General features: G+C 44.8%; 1 protein-coding gene and 1 pseudogene across 1 annotated transcript; both read right to left on the bottom strand.

Annotated features, from left to right (window-relative positions):
- LOC139162992 (zinc finger protein 208-like) overlaps nucleotides 1–25,377 on the bottom strand; it is a 47,404-nt pseudogene that overhangs the window by 2,531 nt on the left and 19,496 nt on the right.
- On the bottom strand, nucleotides 9,483–14,779 carry LOC139162942 (zinc finger protein 215-like). The gene is made up of 4 exons (XM_070743851.1): nucleotides 14,187–14,779; nucleotides 14,009–14,076; nucleotides 11,912–12,041; nucleotides 9,483–10,758 (listed from the first exon to the last, which is right to left on the bottom strand). Exons 1-4 carry the CDS (start codon nucleotides 14,683–14,685, stop codon nucleotides 10,577–10,579), a joined length of 879 nt encoding a protein of 292 aa, XP_070599952.1. The 5' UTR covers nucleotides 14,686–14,779; the 3' UTR covers nucleotides 9,483–10,576.

The raw sequence follows: 25,377 nt of genomic DNA, 5'->3' as shown, positions 1-25,377 counted from the left end.
GCCATGGGGCTGCAACACTCATAATTTCGGGACTGGATCCCACGTACTTCGGGGAGATCTGCTCATAACCTGCAATGGTCAGTAAGTGAACTGTCGTAACTCAAGGATGACCTGTACCCTAGGATGCTCTCAGTGACACTGCAGGAGGCTTTTGTTCTTGAATTGGATTGGGAGAATGCTCTTCCATGGGCTGATGGTAAAAGTTCTGTTCCGACACAATTTTGGAGGTTTCATAGGACAAAGGACAATACACTCCTCCCACATGACCTCCCTAGGATACATAAAGGCCCAATTTGTTCTTTTCGGCCCCTACAAACACGTTCAAATAGAAATGGAAACTACAGAGAAGAAATGCACAGAAAACATCTAAGCAAAGAGACACTGACTCTTTCCTTCCTTGGAGCACCAGAAGGCCACATCCGTTCCTTCTCCCTCCCTGGAGACGATGTCTCAGAATAGTGGTTTTTTAAAATCTCTTGAACTCGGATTGGCAATTAGAAAACTCTTACCCAGAGAGACCACGTTCCTATGGTTTTCCAGCATGACTTCTGAATGCAGCTCTTTCTGATCAGGATCCAACAGAGACCATTCTTCCTCAGAGAAAGACACAGCCACCTCCTCGAAGGACACAGGACTCTCCTGAACACAGAAAAAAGAACAGAAGAGGAAAATTTGCAAGATCTTTTCATGGTCATCAATGATTTAGACAAGAGGATAAAAGGGGAACTGGTCAAATTTGCAGAGTAGACCAAATTGTCAGGAATAACGAAACTCCAGGATATTAACTTGATATATATAGAAGGATCGACAGATTGGGTCCCATCTAACAAAATGAAATCAACATTTCACCATTTCATTTGCCAATGACTCTAAAGTGTGCTATAGGGTTAATATTCCTGGAGGCGTCTGTAATATGATAAATGATTTAGTTTTACTAGATAAATGGTCAAAGCAATGGAAACTGCAGTTTAATGTTTCCAAATGTAAAATAATGCACTTGGGGAAAAGGAATCCTCAATCTGAGTATTGTATTGGAAGTTCTGTGTTAGCAAAAACTTCAGAAGAGAAGGATTTAGGGGTAGTGATTTCTGACAGTCTCAAAATGGGTGAGCAGTGTGGTCAGGCGGTAGAAAAAGCAAGTAGGATGCTTGGCTGCATAGCTAGAGGTATAACAAGCAGGAAGAGGGAGATTATGATCCCACTATATAGAGCGCTGGTGAGACCACATTTGGAATACAGTGGTACCTCAAGATACGAACCCCTCGTCTTACGAACAACTCAAGATACGAACCCGGGGTTCAGAAAAAATTTGCCTCTTCTTACGAACTTTTTTCGTGATACGAACGCCAAACCCGAACTTCCGGGTTTGGCATTCGGAGGCTGCTGGGAAGCCCCGCCGCCCGGCTGTCACCTTTTAAAACAGCCGCGCTGCTTTCTAGCAGCCTCCGAACGCCAAACCTGGAAGTTCGGGTTTGGCGTTCGTATCCCGAAAAAAGTTCGTAAGAAGAGGCAAATTTTTTTTAACCGTTCGGAGGCTGCTGGGAAGCCGCGCGGCTGTTTTAAAAGGTGACAGCCGGGCGGTGGGGCTTTTGGGTTTGGCTTCGGGAGACGGCTGGGAAGCCGCGCGGCTGTTTTAAAAGGTCACAGCCGGGCTGGGGGGCTTCCCAGCAACCTCCCGAACCCCGAACCTTTGCCGAACTTCCGGGTTCGGGAGGTTGCTGGGAAGCCTCCCAGCCCGGCTGTCACCTTTTAAAACAGCCGCGCGGCTTCCCAGCAGCCTCCGAACGGTTCAGAAAAAATTTGCCTCTTCTTACGGACTTTTTTCGGGATACGAATGCCAAACCCGAACTTCCGGGTTTGGCGTTCGGAGGCTGCTGGGAAGGTCACAGCCGGGCGGCAGCGGTTTATTTCCGGGGGGTTTTTTCGTTGCACGGATTAATTGACTTTACATTGTTTCCTATGGGAAACAATGTTTCATCTTACGAATCTTTCGTCTTACATGAGAAAATATTATATGAGAAAATACATGAGAAAATATTATATGAGAAAATACATGAGAAAATATTATTTTACTGAAAGAGTAGTAGATCCTTGGAACAAACTTCCAGCAGACCTGGTTGGTAAATCCACAGTAACTGAATTTAAACATGTCTGGTATAAACATCCATCCATCCTAAGAAAAAATACAAAAAATAGTATACAGCGAGACACAATCCAGGTACAAAAAGGACATGCGGGAATATGGCAGAAGCACAACGTCAAGTATATTAGATAAACTTTTAACTGGCCCTGAAAGTAAAATCATTTCCAAACTATATATTTACTTGCTACAATATGAAAGACACACAGATGTAGTAAAAGCACCTATGGTGACATGGGCACAGAACATTGGTTATAATATTCACTTGGCAGACTGGGAACAAATACGGAATTGAAATTTAAAAATATCCAAATCAGTATCTTATAAGGAAAATGACTATAAAATGTGTTATCGATGGTATTTGGCACCGACCCAATTAGCTAAAATATATCCAAAATTGAGCCCAAATTGTTGGCAGTATAAAAAAAAAATAATGGCATCTTATTCCACATGTGGTCAAGCTCTGAGACAAAAAAATCCTGGACGAAAATCCACACATGGTTACAAGACAAATAGAGATAGAATTCTTGCAGGAATTATTCTTATTGGGAATATTTAAAAGGAAATATACTAAAGCAAAAAAATACTTAATATTACATATCACGACTGCAGCCAGAATGACTTTCGCCCAATATTGGAAAAATACAGAACCACCACCACCCCAAAAAAGTAGTAATGAACAAAATATATAATTGTTCCAAAATGGACAAACAGATGATGGAATTAAGGGGCCAAAAGGTTTCTGAGTACTACGAAACATGGGCACAATGGCACAGCTGGATTGAGTGAAGAAAAGGAAATAAAAAGAACACAAAAGACACATAAAAGGGAGGAAAAGGTGAACCTGCTATTTTGCTCTCCATGTTGTGGAAGGACACAAAAATAGTCCTGGCCAAACGGGGGGGGGGGGATAGAAGGAGAGAGGGGGCTCTTCAAATTTGCTTCACTTCCTGAAGGGAGAAAACAAATCTCAGATCTTTTCTCTTTCTTACTTGATGTGGAAGTTCAACCGCTGTTTGACGTCCTTCATAAAAACCAGAGAGCTTCATTCTTTCTTTCTCTGTAAGGAATAATTTCACAATGCATCATGAACAAAATAGGAGGAGGTCTTCTATAGAAGAGGAGAGAGCAAAGGTGAGACAGGTGGGCCATCAGAGCATCTCCCATTACCTTCCGAGGTCTCCTGGTTTGGATCTTCCCAAGGGATCCTCCAGAAAAATGGCTCATGAGCGGGATCTGGTGGATTCTTCTTTCCCTCCATATCATTGGTTTCCTTCTGCTCCTCCGCCTGGCTCAGGGGGGAGGCCTTCCGCCAGGGCCACCGCCTGGGAGCTGGTCTCTGCTCCACACTCCCGCACCCAGCCCTCCATCTCTGGGGGCAGAAGGGACAGGAGGTGCTCCAGAACCACCAGGTCCAGCATCTGGGCTTTGGTGTGTTTCTCTGGCCTCAGCCATTGCCTGCAAAAGTCATGGAGTCGGTTGCAAAGTCCTCGGGGACCCTCAACCTCCAGGTATTGGATGGAGTTCCAGGGCTGAACTTCTGAAGGGAGGATGGAGTCTTCCTCCAGGATCTTCTGCCCGGGTCTTGTCCAGAGCTTCCCCCCCCTTCCCAGGCTGAGCAGCTGCAGGGCCTTTTCCGCTTCCCCCCTTTGCAACAGGTGGGGTCTCCATCTTTTCTCTGTCCTGCAGAGCAACTCCAAAGGGGTCCAAGGACTCTTGTGGGTCTCGAGACGCCTTTTCCTTCACGGGACCATTTCTGGGAACACAGGACAGATCCCTCCAGGTGATCCCGCTCTTTTCTTCTTCCCCCAGGAGAAAATGGGGCCTTGCAAAGACCCCAAATGGCTTCCGGTTTCTGTCTCTGAGGTGGAAGGAAAAACAAAGGCCCAGAATGAGAAGGTGGAATTCAGCCCCTGAGCGACCTTCACCCAACCTGCCCGGAGCCCCAAGAGGCTCATCCCAGCGCAGGGCCCAGGTCCCCCGAACAAGGCCGGGAACATATGGTTTCTTATGTTTGTATGTATGTTTGGTTTTACAAGTACGGGTTTTTTAGCTGTTTTAGTATTGGATTTACATGCTGTTTTGTATCACTGTTGTTAGCTGCCCTGAGTCTACGGAGAAGGGCAGCATACAAATCCAATCAATCAATCAATCAAATAAATAAATCAAATAAATAAATCAAATAAATAAATCAAATAAAAAATTAAATAAATAAAACAAATAAAACAAATAAAATAAATAAATAAATAAAATAAATAAAACAAATAAAACAGATAAAATAAATGAATTAAATAAAATAATAATAAATTAAATAAATAAAACAAAACAAATTAAATAAATAAATTAAATAAATAAATTTTAAAAAAATCAAATAAAAAAAATCAAATAAATTAAATAAATAAAACAAATTAAACAAATTAAATAAATAAAGGAGGCAGCTGCAGAGACCGCCCCCTTCTCTCCCCCTCCGGAGACAGGATCGGGCCCTCCCGGAGCCTGGTGCGAATCCCGCCTCCTCCTCCAAGGCCCCCCCTTCGTCCCCCCACTTGGGCCCTTCCCCGAATTTCCCCCCATTCCCGGCATCCCCACTTCTTCCGCTTCCCCCTGCAGGGGGAGGGCCGCTGGGGAGCATGGGCCTTGGGAAGAGCCCCCCCTCTCACCTCGGGTTGTCCTTCCACCCCCTCCCGCAGGCTCCCGCTCTCAGGTGGAGCCCCAACGGTTAAGGAGAGCGAGTGTGGCTTCCTAGACTGGCAAGAGACAGTGATGTCACTTCGTTCGCTGATTCCTCAGAAAAGCCCCTTGTGACGTTTTCCCTCCGGAGCGTCCAATCCCGCTGTATTCCCTTCCCTTGGCAGAGGGCGCCCCCTGGCGGATTGGGGGTAAAATGCCTGGGTGCAAGAAAGGGCGGGAAAAAGTGAACACAAGAACAAGGGGACACAATCTGAGGTTAGTTGGGGGAAAGATCAAAAGCAACATGAGAAAATATTATTTTACTGAAAGAGTAGTAGATCCTTGGAACAAACTTCCAGCAGACGTGGTAGATAAATCCACAGTAACTGAATTTAAACATGCCTGGGATAAACATATATCCATCCTAAGATAAAATACAGAAAATAGTATAAGGGCAGACTAGATGGACCATGGGGTCTTTTTCTGCCGTCAGACTTCTATGTTTCTATGTTTCTATGAGGAGCTGGCGGGAGGGGGAAGGGAAAGGGCGGGGATGATGGGCTTGGGAGTAGGAGGAGAAAGGCTTCGGAGTCTCTATTGACCCAAAGGCAGGGAAGGAGGTTGTGGTCTTTCTTCTGTGGCCTTTCTAGAGCGGTTTCCTTCTTTCTTCCATCTCCTGCCCCTCCGTCTCTTTCCTTCAGCCTCTTCTTTGTCTAGAGGAGAGAATGGGATGGAAGGAACAAGGGCAGAAGAGGGAAGGAATCTTGGTGGTGGCCCCAGAGATATGACGTTTGGAAGGGGATTTCAATGGGTGTCTGTGGTTTTATTTGTGTAGGCCGCCCAGAGCCCCTCAGGAGTTGGGAGGCCTATACAGGCAATAAAATGAATTAAAATAAATGAATAATTTTAGCCTCCATCTTTGTTGCTCTTCTCTGCCTTTTTTGTAGTCTCCAGTGCTTATTCGTTTATTTAGTGGACAAAACACAAGGGAAAATAGAAGCCAGACATTGAGGGCAGGAGAAAGGGAGGGAGAAGGAGGCCTGAGAGGGACAGGAGAAAAAAGGAGAAAAGGACGTTGACTTCTTTTTAGCCCAGTGCAAGATCAATGTTAAAAACCATCCCAGCCGGACAATTCAATCTAATGGACAAAAGCAAAGTCATCTTAGCTCTGTTTCTTTTGGATCCTTCAAATGTGAAGATACTGAATTTCATGGCTGGAGAAGGAAACTCCCCATTGTGAGGGAGGGAGGGCCGGCTCCTGCCTGAGGGGATCTGTGCTCTGATTGGTTGCTGAGGGTGGAAAGGGGGCGTTTCCCCTTTCTCCTTGTTTTTCTGGAGGCTGTTGCCGATTTACCTCAGGATGTTCCTGACTCTCTTCTCTGCTGCGAATGTTCAATACATTTACAGGATGTTGATATTAAACTACAAGTTTGTGGCCGTGTCTCCCTCTTCCTTTGGGCAGCAGCTGCCTATTTCCTCCACATTGACCTCTTCAGTTGCATCTTCCAGTCGTGGGTTTCCATGTTCTCCTAATAGTGTTGGAAGCAAAATCAGGTCCACTTCCAAGAAGGGAATAAAATGGAGGCTGCTGAAGAACAGAGCTGGAAGGGAACTTGGGTCAGGGCAGCACTTGAGGAAGCTGACCCAACCCAGCCAGCCAGGCACAGACCAATAGATAAGAAGCTGAAGTCTTCGAATGAACACATTGCAGCAGGAGTTCTTAAGAAAATATATCTACTTCTTCTTAGCAAAAATTACTTCTCTATTTACAATACTACTTATACTCTATCTCACTGTACATAAGCCACACTACAACTTGTTAGTCATAATATAACTTTATTTACATTTTATTATGAATAATTTTATTTTTCATTTATTAATTATTTTGTATATGTACCAAAAAAAGATAAATAAATAAATATATTTTCATTGTTATTAAAATATATCCATTTTTTTTTTGACGGGTACTAAGCATTGTGAAAATTATAGAAGGGGTACACATATGTCAAAAGTTTTGGAAACACTGATTTAGGGTATAAATAAAGTACCGTATGTCCATCACCATCTATATCCATGATATCACAGGTGGCACATGAAGCCATATTAGTGAGGACGCAAACTCAGGTGAGCGCCAGCCAACTCATTTACGGGCCTTCTGAGCTCACTGGGAGTGGGGAAACCGCCTGTTTTCAGCTTCTGGATGGGGTGGGGGAGGCTCTTCCCAAGCTCCAGAGCTTTTCTAGGAGCCTGGGGAGGGAAAACATGGGCAGGCCATTATGTTCTGGGAGTGGGGTAAGGGGTTATTGCACATAGTTTAGACTTTAATATTAGATTTGCTATTGTATATTGTTTTATCACTGCTGTAAGCCGCCCCGAGTCTGTGGAGAGGGGCGGCATACAAATATAATGATAATAATGATAATAATAATAATAAGTCAACCACTACTACCACAGCAACCACACCTATGCAAATGTGTCATACATTTTTATATATTTACCAGCCAATCAGGTTGCAGCATATTGATTCAGCATTCTCTACGTATAAGAGCCATTACAATGACCACAGTCCTTCCTCCTGCATTGGGATATTATATCAAGTTAGGCGTCATCCTGACACCTTGGAGGTCTTCCAGTCCAGGCAGGAGAAACTATATCATCTGTGACAATTTGCTGTCCAGTCTCTTAAAATCCTAGTGATGAAGCACCCAACCTCTGGTGTCAGCAGTTCCACTGGTTAATTCTCTTCACTGTGAGGAAGCTTTTCCTTAATTCCAGGTTGCTTCTGTCTTTGGTTACTTTCCACCTGTTGCTTCTCTTCTTCTGGGGCTTTGGAGGATAATCCCCCCCCCATGGGGCAGCCCCCCAAATTCCATTCTGGGGCAGCTGAGAAATGAGCTGGATGAACAAAGGAATTTTGGGCCGTTTCTGTGACGTCCAGTTATCCATAGGAGTCTTTTGTCCAGCCTTTCTCACGGGTCCTTGCCCCTTGCAAGCGCCACGGCCATTTGGGCCGCCGATGGCAGCAATAATCCATTTCTTCTTCCCGTTAAGCCAAGCCAGGCGTCGCTTTGCCTGCGGCTGTTACCCGGCAGCCTCTTTCTGGGGCGGGGGGAACCCCAGAGATGGGGTGTTATTGCTTTTTACTGCTCCTCGGTTTCTTTTGGGGTGTGGAGAAGTGAAGGCTTTGGTGGGACCTGCGTTCAGTTCCTCCGGGAGTTTGAGTTGGAAAGTAACAAGAAGGAGCCGTTGGGTTTGGGGGGGCTGAGTCTTCCACAGCTGAAATGGGCAGATTTCTCGGGGAAAGCTCCACATCTGCTCTTTTATACCGGGTTAATTGATTGCAACATGTCACTTTATATCTTTCTCTACCTATTCTTCTATTGCTTGAGACTGTGGCAAGATAACAGATGAACAGAGGTGGAAGAGACCTTGGAGGTCATCTAGTCCAACCCCTAATGAAGTTCTCCACGGAAAGGAGTGGGAAAAGGAGGAGAAGTGGCCAGACTTTAATTTGGGGTCTCCATTTGGGGCTGCTTTGAAGGGGAAAGGAGGATCCCCTGGCCCACAGAAAGAAAGAGGCAAGAAATCGGGAGGGGCCGGTTCCTCCAGACGTTCCAAGCAAGGAAGACGTATATTTTGAGGAGGGTAATCAGCTTTTCTTGTCCTGAAGGGAAGCAGCCCTCTCCCTGGTCTGGCTGGGTTTTCTGTGACTCCCCACACATTGAGTGGGTGGGTGTGTATGTGACCCACAAGTCCTCACTGGCTGCGGGATTACCCCTCCCCCACCCTTATGATCCAGGGCAGCATCTCCTCCTACAGCAGAATCTTCCCATTCAATGAGCACACGTGTGTGTGTGTGTGTGTGTGAGGGGGGCAGATGTCTCCAGTCCCAGAAGAGGAATAGGATTGTTGAGGGGAGGAAGGGTTTTTCTCCTCTTTTTGAGATGGGAGTCGCCAGAAAGTGCGGCAGGACCAATGGGAAATCTCCTTGCTCTAGCGTCATCAGTCTCCGGGCAGAGCCCTTTGTGACGTTATCTGAAGCAGGAGGGAGAGTTGGGGGGAGAGAAGGAAACTGAAAGTGGGAGGGTTGGCCGCCGCTCAAGGGGAGTTCAGGGCAGATCCAGAAGGTTCCCTCCATTTAATAATAATATTAATAATAATAATAAAAACAACAATAATAATAATAATAGAATCTGACTGAATTCTGAAGCATAACACACCAGACATCCTGATTGTAGAGAAAAAGAAAGTATGGATCATCGACATCGCAATCCCAGGGGACAGCAGAATTGAGGAGAAGCAACTAGAGAAATTTTTCATATTTAAACTAATTCTAATATAAGTTAAAAATTCTTCTCATAATAATTCTTCATATATAAACTAATTCTAATATACTTCAAAAACAAACTTAATGTTGCTTCTCTCCTTGATTAGTTTCCACCCATTGCTTCTTATTCTACCCTCAGGTGCTTTGCAGAATAGGTTGACTCCTTCTCTGTGGCAACCTCTGAGATATTGGAACACTGCTATCATGTCTCCCCTGGTCCTCCCCAGTACGTTTACAAAATGAAACTCGTGACTGAATGTTTGAGCAGGAAATGCAAATTCTGGATGGGAAATCATATTTGAGCAACAAAATGGATGGAGCATTTTTAAATAACTAAAAATTGAAAACTTTCAATTCGACATTTTATTGAAAACATCTTCAACTGCTATAGATTGCTTCTAATAGTTGATTCAGCCTTTCATATGCTGACTTTGTAAATTGCTCAGATATAAGTGGTAAAGCACTGTGGAGTAGTATATAAATGTAAGTAGAATTGCTATAGCTATATAGTTTCTCCCGAGCATGGATCCTTTTATGAGAACATAGGTGACCATTCTGAGCAAAGATCTTTCCACACTCCATGGATTTATATGTCTTGTCCTACGTGTGGATCATCCTAGAGAAAGAAAGAGGGTTTTTTCATACTCCATGAATTTATACGGCTTTTCTCTTGTGGATCTTTTCATGGGAAGTAAGATGACCACTTTGAGCAAAGGTCTTTCCACACTCCCTGCATTTATATGGCCTCTCCCCTGTGTGGATCCTTTTTTGGGAAATAAGATGACTTCTTCGAGCAAAGGTTTTTCCACACTCCATGCATTTATACGGCTTCTCCCCTGTGTGGATCCTGTTATGGGAAATAAGATGACCACTTTGAGCAAAGGTCTTTCCACACTCCATGCATTCATATGGCTTCTCCCCTGTGTGGATCATCTTGTGGGAAGTAAGATGATCTCTTCGAGTAAAGGCCTTTCCACACTCCATGCATTTATATGGTTTTTCCCCTGTGTGGACCCTTTTATGGGAAATAAGATCACCAATTTGAGCAAAGGTCTTTCCACACTCCATGCATTTATACGGCTTCTCCCCTGTATGTATCCTTTTATGGGAAATGAGATTACAACTTTGAGCAAAGGTCTTTCCACACTCCATGCATTTATATGGCTTCTCCCCTGTGTGGATCCTTTTATGGGAAATAAGAGGACTTCTTTGAGCAAAGGTCTTTCCACACTCTGTGCATTTATACGGCTTCTCTTTTGCGTCAATCACTTTTTCAGATGTACGATAATTATTTCCATGAAAATGAATGGATGTCCCATTGTAATTTTGTCTGTTGTTTCTTCTTATACCATCTTCTCCACTGTTTTGGGTTAAAGAGTCTTCATTTATTTGTACTTTAGCTTTGGTTAGCTTCACACCTTTCCCAATATATTTATCCCTTATCTCCTCTTGTTGTCAAGAGAATCTTGAATCAGAGCGTCAGTGGAAGATGAGCTTTCCTGATTCCAGCTCTTTGACTGATTTCTCTCACGGCTTTCTAATTCCATTCGAATTCCAAACTTCTCATTTCCATCTTCAGCATTGATCAGTTGGAACAGTTCACAGGAATCTTGACCTTTACCTTCAAAACAAAAGGGAAATGAAAATGATAATAAGGTTAGAGAAAAAGTATAGAAAGTCAAGTGAAATTCCTTCAGAATTTCTCCAAAATGTCACTAGGTTGTATGTTTGCATGCTTGCACTGGTGTGACATAAACATGATGATTTCTATATTCATGAGTCATGAGAGTGTCCAAAGTTTCCATTCTCCTCATGCTCTTCTGGAACCAGACAATGGTGGGAGGATCCCACGTACTTCGGGGAGGGCTGCTCATAACCTGGAATGGTCACTAATGGTCGTAACTCAAGGATGACCTGTACCCTAGGATGCTCTCAGTGACCTTGCAGGAGGCTTTTGTTCTTGAATTGGATTGGGAGAATGCTGTTCCATGGGCTGAGGGGGAAAGTTCTGTTCCCACACAATTTTGGAGGTTTCATAGAACAAATTTATTTATTTATTTATTTATTTATTCTTCATTAATTCATTCATTCATTCATTCATTCATTCATTGGATTTGTATCCCGCCCCTCCCCGCAGACTCAATAATAATAATAATAATAATAATAATAATAATAATAATATAATACTAAAAACAGTTGAAAACTCATTATTATAAAAACCAAACAGACATACAGACATACCATGCATAAAATTGTAAAGGCCTAGGGGGAAAGAGTATCTCAATTCCCCCATGCCTGGCGGCAGAGGTGGGTTTTAAGGAGCTTACAAAAGGCAACGAGAGTGGGGGCAATTTTAATTTCTAGGGGGAGTTGGTTCCAGAGGGATGGGGCCGCCACAGAGAAGACTCTTCCCCTGGGTCCCGCCAAGCGACATTGTTCAGTTGATGGGACCCGGTGAAGACCCACTCTGTGGGACCTAACTGGTGATTGGGATTCGTGCAGCAGAATGACAATACACTCCTCTCACATGACCTCCCTAGGATACATAAAGGCCCACTTTGTTCTTTTCGGCCCCTACGAATAAGTTCAAATAGAAATGGAAACTACAGAGAAGAAATGCACAGAAAACATCTAAGAAAAGAGACATTGACTCTTTCCTTCCTTCGAGCACCAGAAGGCCACATCCGTTCCTTCTCCCTCCCTGGAGACGATGTCTCATAATAGTGCATTTTTAAAATCTCTTGAACTCTGATTGGCAATTAGAAAACTCTTACCCAGAGAGACCACGTTCCTATGGTTTTCCAGCATGACTTCTGAATGCAGCTCTTTCTGATCAGGATCCAACAGAGACCATTCTTCCTCAGAGAAAGACACAGCCACCTCCTCGAAGGACACAGGACTCTCCTGAACACGGGAAAAAGAACAGAACAGGAGGGTTTGCGAGATCTTTCCATGTTCATCAAAGATTTAGACAAGAGGGTAAAAGGGGAACTGGTCAAATTTGCAGACAAGACCAAATTGTCAGGAATAACGAAACTCCAGAATATTAACTTGTGATATAGAAGGATTGACAGATTGGGTCCCATCTAACAAAATGAAATCAACATTTCAAAATTTCATTTGCCGAAGTCTCTAAAGTGTGCAATAGGGTCGATATTCCTGGAGGCGTCTGTAATATGGTAAATGATTTAGCTTTACTAGATAAATGGTCAAAGCAATGGAAACTGCAGTTTAATGTTTCCAAATGTAAAATAATGCACTTGGGGAAAAGGAATCCTCAATCTGAGTATTGTATTGGAAGTTCTGTTTTAGCAAAATCTTCCGAAGAGAAGGATTTAGGGGTAGTGATTTCTGACACTCTCAAAATGGGTGAGCAGTGTAGTCAGGCACTAGAAAAAGCAAGTAGGATGCTTGCCTGCATAGCTAGAGGTTTAACAAGCAGGAAGAGGGAGATTGTGATCCCGCTATATAGAGCGCTGGTGAGACCACATTTGGAATCCTGTGTTCAGTTCTGGAGACCTCACTTGCAAAAAGATATTGATAAAATTGAAGGGGTCCAAAGACGGGCTACAAGAATGGTGGAAGGTCTTAAGCATAAACCGTATCAGGAAAGACTCAATGAACTCAATCTGTATAGTCTGGAGGACAGAAGGAAAAGGGGGGACATGATCGAAACATTTAAATATGTCAAAGGGTTAAATAAGGTTCAGGAGGGAAGTGCTTTTAATAAGGAGGTGAACATAAGAACAAGGGGACACAATCTGAAGTTAGTTGGGGGAAAGATCAGAAGCAACGGGAGAAAATATTAGAGGAGTAGATCCTTGGAACAAACGTCCAGCATACGTGGTTGGTAAATCCACAGTAACTGAATTTAAACATGCCTGGGATAAATATAAATCCATCTTAAGATAAAATACAGAAAATAGTATACAGCCAGACACAATCCAGGTACCAAAAGAACATGAGGGAATATGGGAGAAGCACAACGTCAAGTATATTAGAGAAACTTTTAACTGGCCCTGAAAGTAAAATCATTTCCAAACTATATACTTACTTGCTACAATATGAAAGACACGCAGATGTAGTAAAAGCACATATGGTGACATGGGCACAGAACATTGGTTATAATATTCACTTGGAAGACTGGGAACAAATACGGAATTGAAATTTAAAAATATCCAAATCAGTATCTTATAAGGAAAATGACTATAAAATGTGTTATCGATGGTATTTGGCACCCACCCAATTAGCTAAAATATATCCATAATTGAGCCCAAATTGTTGGCAGTATAAAAATAATAATAATGGCATCTTCTTCCATGTGTGGTGGTGAAGTTCTGAGACAAAAAAATCCTGGACGAAAATCCACACATGGTTACAAGAGATCACACAAATAGAGATAGAATTCTGGCAGGAATTATTCTTATTGGGAATATTTAAAAGGAAATATACCAAAGCAAAAAAATACTTAATATTACATATCACGACTGCAGCCAGAATGACTTTCGCCCAATATTGGAAAAATACAGAACCACCACCACCCCGAAAAAGTAGTAATGAACAAAATATATAATTGTTCCAAAATGGACAAACAGATGATGGAATTAAGGGGCCAAAAAGTTTCTGAGAACTACGAAATATGGGCACAATGGCACAGGTGGATTGAGTGAAGAAAAAGGAATAAAAAGAACACAAAAGACACATAAAAGGGAGGAAAACGTGAACCTGGTATTTTGCTCTCCATGTTGTGGATGGACACAAAAATAGTCCTGGCCAAACGGGGGGGGGGGGGGGATAGAAGGAGAGAGGGGGCACTTCAAATTGGCTTCACTTCCTGAAAGGAGAAGACAAATCTAAGATCTCTTTCTTACTTGATGTGGAAGTTCAACCGCTGTTTGACGTCCTTCATAAAAACCAGAGAGCTTCATTCTTTCTTTCTCTGTAAAGAATAATTTCACAATGCATCATGGACAAAAGAGGAGGAGGTCTTCTATAGAAGAGGAGAGAGCAAAGGTCAGACAGGTGGGCCATCAGAGCATCTCCCATTACCTTCCGAGGTCTCCTGGTTTGGATCTTCCCAAGGGATCCTCCAGAAAAATGGCTCATGAGCGGGATCTGGTGGATTCTTCTTTCCCTCCATATCATTGGTTTCCTTCTGCTCCTCCGCCTGGCTCAGGAGGAGGCCTTCCGCCAGGGCCACCGCCTGGGAGCTGGTCTCTGCTCCACACTCCCGCACCCAGCCCTCCATCTCTAGGGGCAGAAGGGACAGGAGATGCTCCAGAACCACCAGGTCCAGCATCTGGGCTTTGGTGTGCTTCTCTGGCCTCAGCCATCGCCTGCAAAAGTCATGGAGTCGGCTGCAAAGTCCTTGGGGACCCTCAGCCTCCCGGTATTGGATGGAGTTCCAGGGTAGAACTTCTGAAGGGAGGATGGAGTCTTCCTCCAGTATCTTCTGCCCGGGTCTTGTCCAGAGCTTCCCCCCCTTCCCAGGCTGAGCGGCTGCAGGGCCTTTTCCGCTTCCCCCCTTTGCAACAGGCGGGGTCTCCATCCTTCCTCTGTCCTGCAGAGCAACTCCAAAGGGGTCCAAGGACTCTTGTGGGTCTCCAGACGCCTTTTCCTTCACGGGACCATTTCTGGGAACACAGGACGGATCCCTCCAGGTGATCCCGCTCTTTTCTTCTTCCCCCAGGAAAAAATGGGGCCTTGCAAAGACCACAAATGGCTTCCGATTTCTGTCTCTGAGGTGGAAGGAAAAACAAAGGCCCAGAATGAGAAGGTGGAATTCAGCCCCTGAGCGACCTTCCCCCAACCTGCCCGGAGCCCCAAGAGGCTCAGCCCAGCGCAGGGCCTAGGGCCCCCGAGCAGGGCCGGGAAGGAGGCAGCTGCAGAGGCCGCCCCGCTTCTCTCCCCCTCCGGAGACAGGATCGGGCCTCGGGGAGCCTGGTTCGAATCCCGCCTCCTCCTCCAAGGCCCCCCCTCCCTTCCCCCCCTTGGGCCCTTCCCCGAATCCCCCCCCCTTCCCGGCATCACCGCTTCTTCCGCTTCCGCCTGCAGGGGGAGGGCCGCTGGGGAGCATGGGCCTTGGGAAGAGCCCCCCCCCCTCACCTGCCCCTCCGTCTCTTTCCTTCAGCCTCTTCTTTGTCTAGAGGAGAGAATGGGATGGAAGGAACAAGGGCAGAAGAGGGAAGGAATCTTAGTGGTGGCCCCAGAGATATTAGGTTTGGAAGGGGATTTCAATGGGTGTCTGTGGTTTTATTTGTGTAGGCCGCCCAGAGCCCCTCAGGAGTTGGGAGGCCTATACAGGCAATAAATTGAATTAAAATAAATGAATAATTTTAGCCTCCATCTTTGTTGCTCTTCTGTGCCTTTTTTGTAGCCTCCAGAGCTTATTCGTTTATTTAGTGGACAAAACACAAGGGAAAATAGAAGCCAGACATTGAGGGCAGGAGAAAGGGAGGGAGAAGGAGGCCTGAGAGGGAGAAGAGAAAAAAGGAGAAAAGGACGTTGACTTCTTTTTAGCCCAGTGCAAGATCAATGTTAAAAACCATCCCAGCCGGACAATTCAATGTAAGGGACAAAAGCAAAGTCATCTTAGCTCTGTTTCTTTTGGATCCTTCAAATGTGAAGATACTGAATTTAATGGCTGGAGAAGGAAACTCCCCATTGTGAGGGAGGGAGGGCCGGCTCCTGCCTGAGGGGATCTGTGCTCTGATTGGTTGCTGAGGGTGGAAAGAGGGCGTTTCCCCTTTCTCCTTTTTTTCCTGGAGGCTGTTTGAGATTTACCTCAGGATGTTCCTGACTCTCTTCTCTGCTGCGAATGTTCAATACACAGGATGTTGATATAAAACTACACGTTTGTGGCCGTGTCTCCCTCTTCCTTTGGACAGCAGATGCCTATTTCCTCCACATTGACCTCTTCAGTTGCATCTTCCAGTCGTGGGTTTCCATTTTCTCCTGATAGTGTTGGAAGCAAAATCAGGTCCACTTCCAAGAAGGGAATAAAATGGAGGCTGCTTAAGAACAGAGCTGGAAGGGAACTTGGGTCAGGGCAGCACTTGAGGAAGCTCACCCAACCCAGCCAGCCAGTCACAGACCAATAGATAAGAAGCTGAAGTCTTTGAATGAACACATTGCAGCAGGAGTTCTTAAGAAAATATATTTACTTCTTCTTAGCAAAAATTACTTCTCTATTTACAATATTACTTATACTCTGTCTCTCTGAACATAAGCCACACTACAACTTGTTATTGATAATATAACTTTATATATATTTTATAATGAATAATATTATTTTTCATTTATTATTATTTTGTGTATGTACCCAAAAAATAAAAATAAATAAATATATTTTGATTGTTATTAAAATACATCCAGTTTATTTGACGTGGGGTACTAAGCATTGTGAAAATTATAGAAGGGGTACACATATGTCAAAGGTTTTGGAAACACTGATTTAGGGTATAAATAAAGTACCATATGTCTATCACCATCTATATCTGTGATATCACAGGTGGCACATGAAGCCGTATTAGTGAGGACGCAAACTCAGGTGAGCGCCAGCCAGATGATTTACGGGCCTTCTGAGCTCACTGGGAGTGGGGAAACCGCCTGTTTTCAGCTTCTGGATGGGGTGGGGGAGGCTCTTCCCAAGCTCCAGAGCTTTTCTAGGAGCCTGGGGAGGGCAAAACATGGGCAGGCCATTATGTTCTGGGAGTGGGGTAAGGGGTTATTGCACCTATTTTAGACTTTAATATTAGATTTGCTATTGTATATTATTTTATCACTGCTGTAAGCCGCCCCGAGTCTGCAGAGAGGAGTGGCATACAAATATAATAATAATAATAATAATAATAATAATAATAATAATAATAATAATAAATAGTCAACAACTACTACCACAGCAACCACATCTATGCAAATGTGTCATACATTTTTATATATTTACCAGCCAATCAGGTTGGAGCATATTGATTCAGCATTCTCTACGTATAACAGCCATTACAATGACTACAGTCCCAGGAGGAATTGGGATATTATATCAAGTTAGGCCTCATCCTGACCCCTTGGAGGTCTTCTAGTCCAGGCAGGAGAAACTCTATCATCTCTGACAATTTGCTGTCCAGTCTGTTAAAAACCCTCCTGTGATGAAGCACCCAACCTCTGGTGTCAGCAGTTCCACTGGTTAATTCTCTTCACTGTGAGGAAGCTTTTCCTTAATTCCAGGTTGCTTCTCCCTTTGGTTACTTTCCATCTGTTGCTTCTCTTCTTCTGGGGCTTTGGAAGATAATCCCCCCCCATGGGGCAGCCCCCAAAATTCTATTCTGGGGCAGCTGAGAAATGAGCTGGATGAACAAAGGAATTTTGGGCCATTTCTGTGATGTCCAGTTATCCAGAGGAGTCTTTTGTCCAGCCTTTCTCATGGGTCCTTGCCCCTTGTAAGCGCCACGGCCATTTGGCCCACCGATGGCAGCAATGATCCATTTCTTCTTCCCGTGAAGCCAAGCCAGGCGTCGCTTTGCCTGCGGCTGTTACCCGGCAGCCTCCTTCTGGGGCGGGGGGAACCCCAGAGATGGGGTGTTATTGCTTTTTACTCCTCGGTTTCTTTTGGGGTGTGGAGAAGTGAAGGCTTTGGTGGGATCTGCCTTCTGTTCCTACGGGAGTTTGAGTTGGAAAGTGACAAGAAGGAGCCTTTGGGTTTCGGGCGGCTGAGTCTTCCACCGCTGAAATGGGCAGATTTCTCGGGGAAAGCTCCACATCTGCTCTTTTATACCGGGTTAGTTTATTGCAACATGTCACTTTATATCTTTCTCTACATATTCTTCTATTGCTTGAGACTGTGGCAAGATAAGAGATGAACAGAGTTAGAAGAGACCTTGGAGGTTATCTAGTCCATTCTCTAATGAAGTTCTCCACGGAAAGGAGTGGGAAGAGGAGAAGTGGCCAGACTTTAATTTGGGGTCTCCATTTGGGGCTGCTTTGACGGGAAAAGGAGGATCCCCTGACCCATGGAAAGAAAGGGGCAAGAAATTGGGAGGGGCCGGTTCCTCCAGAGGTTCCAAGCAAGGGAGACATATATTTTGAGGAGGGTAATCAGCTTTCTCTGTCCTGAAGGGAAGCAGCCCTCTCCCTGGTCTGGCTGGGTTTTCTGGGACTCCCCACACGTTGAGTGGCTGGGTGTGTATGTGACCCACAAGTCCTCACTGGCTGCAGGATTGCCCCTCCCCCACCCTTATCATCCAGGGCAGCATCTCCTCCTACAGCAGAATCTTCCCATTCAATGAGCATACGTGTGTGTGTGTGTGTGTGTGTGAGGGGGCGAGATGTCTCCAGTCCCAGAAGAGGAATAGGGTTCTTGAGGGGAGGAAGGGTTTGTCTCCCTCTTTTTGAGATGGGAGTCACTGAAAGAGTAGTAGATCCTTGGAACAAACTTCCAGCAGATGTGGTAGATAAATCCACAGTAACTGAATTTAAACATGCCTGGGATAAACATATATCCATCCTAAGATAAAATACAGAAAATAGTATAAGGGCAGACTAGATGGACCATGAGGCCTTTTTCTGCCGTCAGACTTCTATGTTTCTATGTTTCTATGTCACCAGAAAGTGCGGCAGGACCAATGGGAAGTCTCCTTGCTCTAGCGTCATCAGTCTCCAGGCAGAGCTTTTTGTGACCTCATCTGAAGCAGGAGGGAGAGTTGGGGAAGAGAAGGAAAGTGAAAGTGGCTGGGGTACAACAACAACAAGAGCAATAATAATAATAATAGGATCTGACTGAATTCTGAAGCATAACACACCAGACATCCTGATTGTGGAGAAAAAGAAAGTATGGATCATCGACATCGCAATCCCAGGAGACAGCAGAATTGAGGAGAAGCAGCTAGAGAAATTAGTGAAATACAGTGGTACCTCATGATACGAACCCCTCGCCATACAAAAAACCCGAGATACGAACCCGGGGTTCGGATATTTTTTACCTCTTCTTACAAACGTTTTCCGTCTTACGAACCCGTTTCCTTCGCCCGTCTGTCGCTTTTTGAAACAGACGGGGGGCTTCCCAGCGTCCTCCTGAACCCGAATGCCAAACCCAAACTTCTGGGTTCGGCGTTCGGGAGGCCGCCGAGAAGCCCCCCAGCTGTTTCAAAAGACGATAGCCGGGCGGTGGGGCTTCTCCGCGGTCTCCCGAGTGCCGTAACCGGAAGTTCCGCAAATGTTCAGGTTCGGAAGGCCGCCGAGAAGCCCCGCCGTCCGGCTATCACCTTTTTGAAACAGCCGGGGGGCTTCTCGGCAGCCTCACCAATGCCGAACCCGGAAGTTTGGGTTTGGCGTTTGGGTTCAGGAGGATGCTGGGAAGCCCCCTGGCTGTTTCAAAAAGCGACAGCCGGGCGGCAGGGCTTCTCGGCAGCCTCCCGAACCCGAACTTTTGCCGAAGTTCCGGGTTTGGCATTGGGAGAATGCTGAAAAGCACCCATCTGCTTCATTTGAAACAGACGGGCGGCGGCGTTTTTTTCCGGGGGTTTTTTCGTTGCATTGATTAATTCATTTTACATTGTTTCCTATGGGAAACAATGTTTCGTCTTACGAACTTTTCGCCTTACGAACCACCCCTGGGAACCAATTAGGTTCATAAGATGAGGTATTACTGTACAAAGATCTAAAAACTCAGCTGCAACGACTCTGGCATAAGCCAGTGAAAGTGATCCCGGTGTTACTTGGCACGCTGGGTGCAGGGCCAAAGGATCTCAGTGGACATTTGAAAACCATTGGAATTGACAAAATCTCCAAGTCAGTTGCAAAAGGCCGCTTTACTGGGATCGGCACACATAATTCACCGCTACATCACGCAGTCCTAGGTGCTTGGGAAGCGCCCGACTGGTGATGAAATACAAAATCCAGCATAGTGATCTCGTTTGCTGAATTGTATTGACATTAATAATAATAATAATAATAATAATAATAATAATAATAATAAAAATAATTTATTAGATTTGTATGCCACCCCTCTCCAAAGACTCGGGGAGGCTCACAACAACCATAATAACAACACATGGGGGAAGTTGATTCCAAAGGGGTGGGGCCGCCAAAGAGAAGGTTCTTCCCCTGGGGCCCGCCAGACGACATTGTTTAGTCTACGGGACCCAGAGAAGACCAACTCTGTGGGACCTTATCGGCCGCTGGGATTCGTGCTATAGCTATATAGTTTCTCCTGAGCATGGATCCTTTTATGAGAACATAGGTGACCATTCTGAGAAAAGATCTTTCCACACTCCATGGATTTATACGGATTGTCCTATGTGTGGACCATCCTAGGGAAAGTAAGAGGGATTTTTCATACTCCATGAATTTATACGGCTTTTCTCTTGTGGATCTTTTCATGGGAAATAAGAGGTCTTCTTTGAGCAAAGGCATTCCCACACTCCATGCATTTATACGGTTTCTCCCCTGTGTGGATCCTTTTATGGGAAATAAGATTACTTCTTTCAGCAAAGGCCTTTCCACACTCCAGGCATTTATACGGCTTCTCCCCTGTGTGGATCTTTTCATGGGAAATAAGATGACCACTTTGAGCAAAGGCCTTTCCACACTCCATGCATTTATACGGCTTCTCCCCTGTGTGGATCCTTTTATGGGAAGTAAGATTACTTCTTTGAGCAAAGGTCTTTCCACACTCCATGCATTTATACGGCTTCTCCCCTGTGTGGATCACCTTGTGGGTAGTAAGATGACTTCTTTGAGCAAAGGTCTTTCCACACTCCATGCATTTAAAAGGCTTCTCCCCTGTGTGGGTCATCTTATGGGAAGTAAGATGATCTCTTTGAGCAAAGGTCTTTCCACACTCCATGCATTTATATGGCTTCTCCCCTGTATGGATCCTTTTATGGGGAATAAGATTACTTCTTCGAGCAAAGGTCTTTCCACACTCCATGCATTTATACGGCTTCTCCCCTGTGTGGATCCTTTTATGGGAAATAAGATCATTTCTTTGAGCAAAGGTCTTTCCACACTCCATGCATTTATACGGCTTCTCCCCTGTGTGGATCCTTTTATGGGAAATAAGATCACTTCTTTGAGCAAAGGTCTTTCCACACTCCATGCATTTATGCGGCTTCTCCCCTGTGTGGATCCTTTTATGGGAAATAAGTGTGCTACTACGAGCAAAGGCCTTTCCACACTCTATGCATTTATATGGCTTCTCCCCTGTGTGGATCCTTTTATGGTAAATAAGATAACCACTATGAGCAAAGGCCATTCCACACACCATGCATTTATACGGCTTCTCCCCTGTGTGGATCACCTTGTGGGTAGTAAGATGACTTCTTTGAGCAAAGGTCCTTCCACACTCCATGCATTTATAAGGCTTCTCCCCTGTGTGGGTCATCTTATGGGAAATAAGATGATCTCTTTGAGCAAAGGTCTTTCCACACTCCATGCATTTATATGGCTTCTCCCCTGTATGGATCCTTTTATGGGAAGTCAGATGACTTCTTCGAGCAAAGGTCTTTCCACACTCCATGCATTTATATGGCTTCTCCCCTGTGTGGATCACCTTGTGGGTAGTAAGATGACTTCTTTGAGCAAAGGTCTTTCCACACTCCATGCATTTATGTGGCTTCTCCCCTGTGTGGATCACCTTGTGGGTAGTAAGATGACTTCTTTGAGCAAAGGTCTTTCCACACTCCATGCATTTATGTGGCTTCTCTCCTGTGTGGAGTTTTTTGTGGATTCTAAGTCCACTGCCATGATTAAACGCTTTTCCACACTCCATGCATTTATACGGCTTCTCCCCTGTGTGGATCTTTTTATGGGAAATAAGATGACTTATTCGAGCAAACTTCTTTCCACACTCTATGCATTTATACGGCTTCTCTTTTGTGTCAATCACTTTTTCAGATGCAAGATAGTTATTTCCATGAAAATGAATGGATGTCCCATTGTAATTTTGTCCGTTGTGTCTTCTTATACCATCTTCTCCTTTGTTTTGGGTTAAAGAGTATTCATTTATTTGTACTTTAGCTTTGGTTAGCTTCACACTTTCCCCAATATATTTATTCCTTATTTCCTCTTGTTGGGCAAGAGAATCTTGAATCAGAGCATCAGTGGAAGATGAGCTTTTCTGATTCCAGCTCTTTGACTGATTTCTCTCACGGCTTTCTAATTCCATTCGAATTCCAAACTTCTCATTTCCATCTTCAGCATTGATCAGTTGGAACAGTTCACAGGAATCTTGATCTTTACCTTCAAAACAAAAGGGAAATGAAAATGATAATAAGGTTAGAGAAAAAGGATAGAAAGTCAAGTGAAATTCCTTCAGAATTTCTTGAAAATGTCACTAGGTTGTATGTTTGCATGCTTGCACTGGTGTGACATAAACATGATGACTTCTATATTCATGAGTCATGAGAGTGTACAAAGCTTCCATTCTCCTAATGCTCTTCTGGAACCAGACAATGGTGGTTAGCTCTGGCCCAGCTCCTGCCCCAAGGACTGTGGCTGTGGGGGAGACATCCACATGCTGCATGCCTGTTTTGCCTCCGGTGGAATCTGCTGATGAAGGCTCCTCTGACCAAGAAGACATGAGTGACAGGGAGGAGGAGAGTGGGGCAGACAGCTCAGAAGGAGATCAATTATCTAGCTCCTCCTTGGATTCAGAACAAGAGTGAATGATACAGCCACGCATGCGGAGAGCGATGCATAGGCAGCAACAACTGAGAGATTATTATCAAAGAAAACGAGGCCACCTGTGGTTGGGTGGGGCTGTGGTCATTAGTGAGGCTGCTATAAAGAGCAGCCTGTGGGTTTGGCCATTGTGGAGGATTATCTGATCCTTGTGTTTCGTGACTGCTTTGCTGACTTTGACCTTTTGTGTGCTGATTTTTCCCTGCTTTGAAACTAAACCAGAGCAAAGTGTGTGTCACTTTGTGAAAGAAGAAGTACTGTGAATTGCCTCACAGCTGCAAGCTAAGTATCACAGAACTGATAAGGGACTTGTACAAATTACCAGTTTGTTTGGAGACCAGTGCTCTTTGCTATACCAAAAGAGGGCTTGGTTTATTTGCATTTTTCGGTATAAAGAACATTGTTTTGCATTTTAAAACGTGTGTGTGTGTCTGAAATTGGGAGAAGTCTACCAGAGAGCCCGACAGAACAGAAGGGTGGGGGATATGTAGGGCAAATGTTGCAGCCCCTCTGCTGTCATTCCTAAGTATGCACTATTGCCATGGTGCTGCAACACTCATAATTTCGGGACTGGATCCGACGTACTTCGGGGAGGGCTGCTCATAACCTGGAATGGTCACTACGTGAACTGTCGTAACTCAAGGATGACCTGTACCCTAGGATGCTCTCAGTGACCCTGCAGGAGGCTTTTGTTCTTGAATTGGATTGGGAGAATGCTCTTCCATGGGCTGAGGGGGAAAGTTCTGTTCCCACACAATTTTGGAGGTTTCATAGGACAAAGGACAATACACTCCTCCCACATGACCTCCCTAGGATACATAAAGGCCCAATTTGTTCTTTTCGGCCCCTACAAATACGTTCAAATAGAAATGGAAACTACAGAGAAGAAATGCACAGAAAACATCTAAGCAAAGAGACATTGACTCTTTCCTTCCCTGGAGCACCAGAAGGCCACATCCGTTCCTTCTCCCTCCCTGGAGACGATGTCTCATAATAGTGATTTTTTTAATCTCTTGAACTCTGATTGGCGATTAGAAAACTCTTACCCAGAGATACCACGTTCCTATGGTTTTCCAGCATGACTTCCGAATGCAGATCTTTCTGCTCAGGATCCAGCTGAGACCATTCTTCCTCAGAGAAAGACACAGCCACCTCCTCGAAGGACACCAGACTCTCCTGAACACAGAAGAAAGAACAGAACAGGAAAATTTGCAAGATCTTTTCATGGCCATCAATGATTTAGACAAGAGGAGAAAAGGGGAACTGGTCAAATTTGCAGACAAGACCAAATTGTCAGGAATAACGAAACTCCAGAATATTAACTTGAGATATAGAAGGATCGACAGATTGGGTCCCATCTAACAAAATGAAATCAACATTTCAACATTTCATTTGCCGATAACTCTAAAGTGTGCAATAGGGTTGATATTCCTGGAGGCGTCTGTAATATGGTAAATGATTTAGCTTTACTAGATAAATGGTCAAAGCAATGGAAACTGCAGTTTAATGTTTCCAAATGTAAAATAATGCACTTGGGGAAAAGGAATCCTCAATCTGAGTATTGTATTGGCAGTTCTGTGTTAGCAAAAACTTCAGAAGAGAAGGATTTAGGGGTAGTGATTTCTGACAGTCTCAAAATGGTGAGCAGTGTGGTCAGGCGGTAGGAAAAGCAAGTAGGATGCTTGGCTGCATAGCTAGAGGTATAACAAGCAGGAAGAGGGAGATTGTGATCCCCTTATATAGAGTGCTGGTGAGACCACATTTGGAATACTGTGTTCAGTTCTGGAGGCCACGCCTAAAAAAAGATATTGACAAAATTTAATGGGTCCAAAGACGGACAACAAGAATGGTGGAAGGTCTTAAGCATAAAACGTATCAGGAAAGACTTAATGAAATCAATCTGTATAGTCTGGAGCAGTGTTTTTCAACCAGTGTGCCGCGAAGGAAAGAGCAAAAAGTTGCGACACCAGAAGCTGAACTTCCTTCTTCGCGCCTACCCTTCTTCACTTTCCTTCTTTGCGCCTTCCTTCTTCGTGGCAGGTGAGCTTTGGGGCCCGGCGGGAGGGCGCGGGCAGCGGGAGGGCACCTGTCAGTAGCTGCAGGACGGTGGCTGCGAGCAGGAACTCCAGGGTGGAGGCACCAACAATGGCAGCTGGATGCCATACATGCTGGTGCTGTGCTGGGCATGGGCCTGGCACTAGCCCACTGGCTGGGCTGGAGGTGCCAGCCGCGCGCCCATGCCCAGCGCAGTGTCAGCATGTACGGCATCCAGCAATAAGTCCAGCTTCCCCCGTTGGTGCCTCCACCCTGGAGCCACTCGCAGCCGACCACCCTGCCGCCACCCCATGGTTACTGTCCGATGCCGTTGCCTGCGTGGTGTATGAGAGAGAAAGAGATCGACAGAAAGAAAGCAAGAGAGAGAGAGAGAGAAAGAGAGAGCAAGAAAGCAAGAGAGAGAGGGGGGGGAAAGCATCAGAGTAAGAGAGAAAGAAAGCAAGAGAGAGAAAGAGAGAGAAAAAAAGCAAGAGAGAGAGAGAGAAAGCAAGCAAGAGAGAGAGAGAAAGCA

This window comes from Erythrolamprus reginae, chromosome 2, assembly GCF_031021105.1.
Source record: "Erythrolamprus reginae isolate rEryReg1 chromosome 2, rEryReg1.hap1, whole genome shotgun sequence".
NCBI lineage: Eukaryota > Metazoa > Chordata > Lepidosauria > Squamata > Dipsadidae > Erythrolamprus > Erythrolamprus reginae.
Note: the sequence above shows the minus strand (reverse complement) of the source record. Positions and strands in the feature narration are given on the sequence as shown.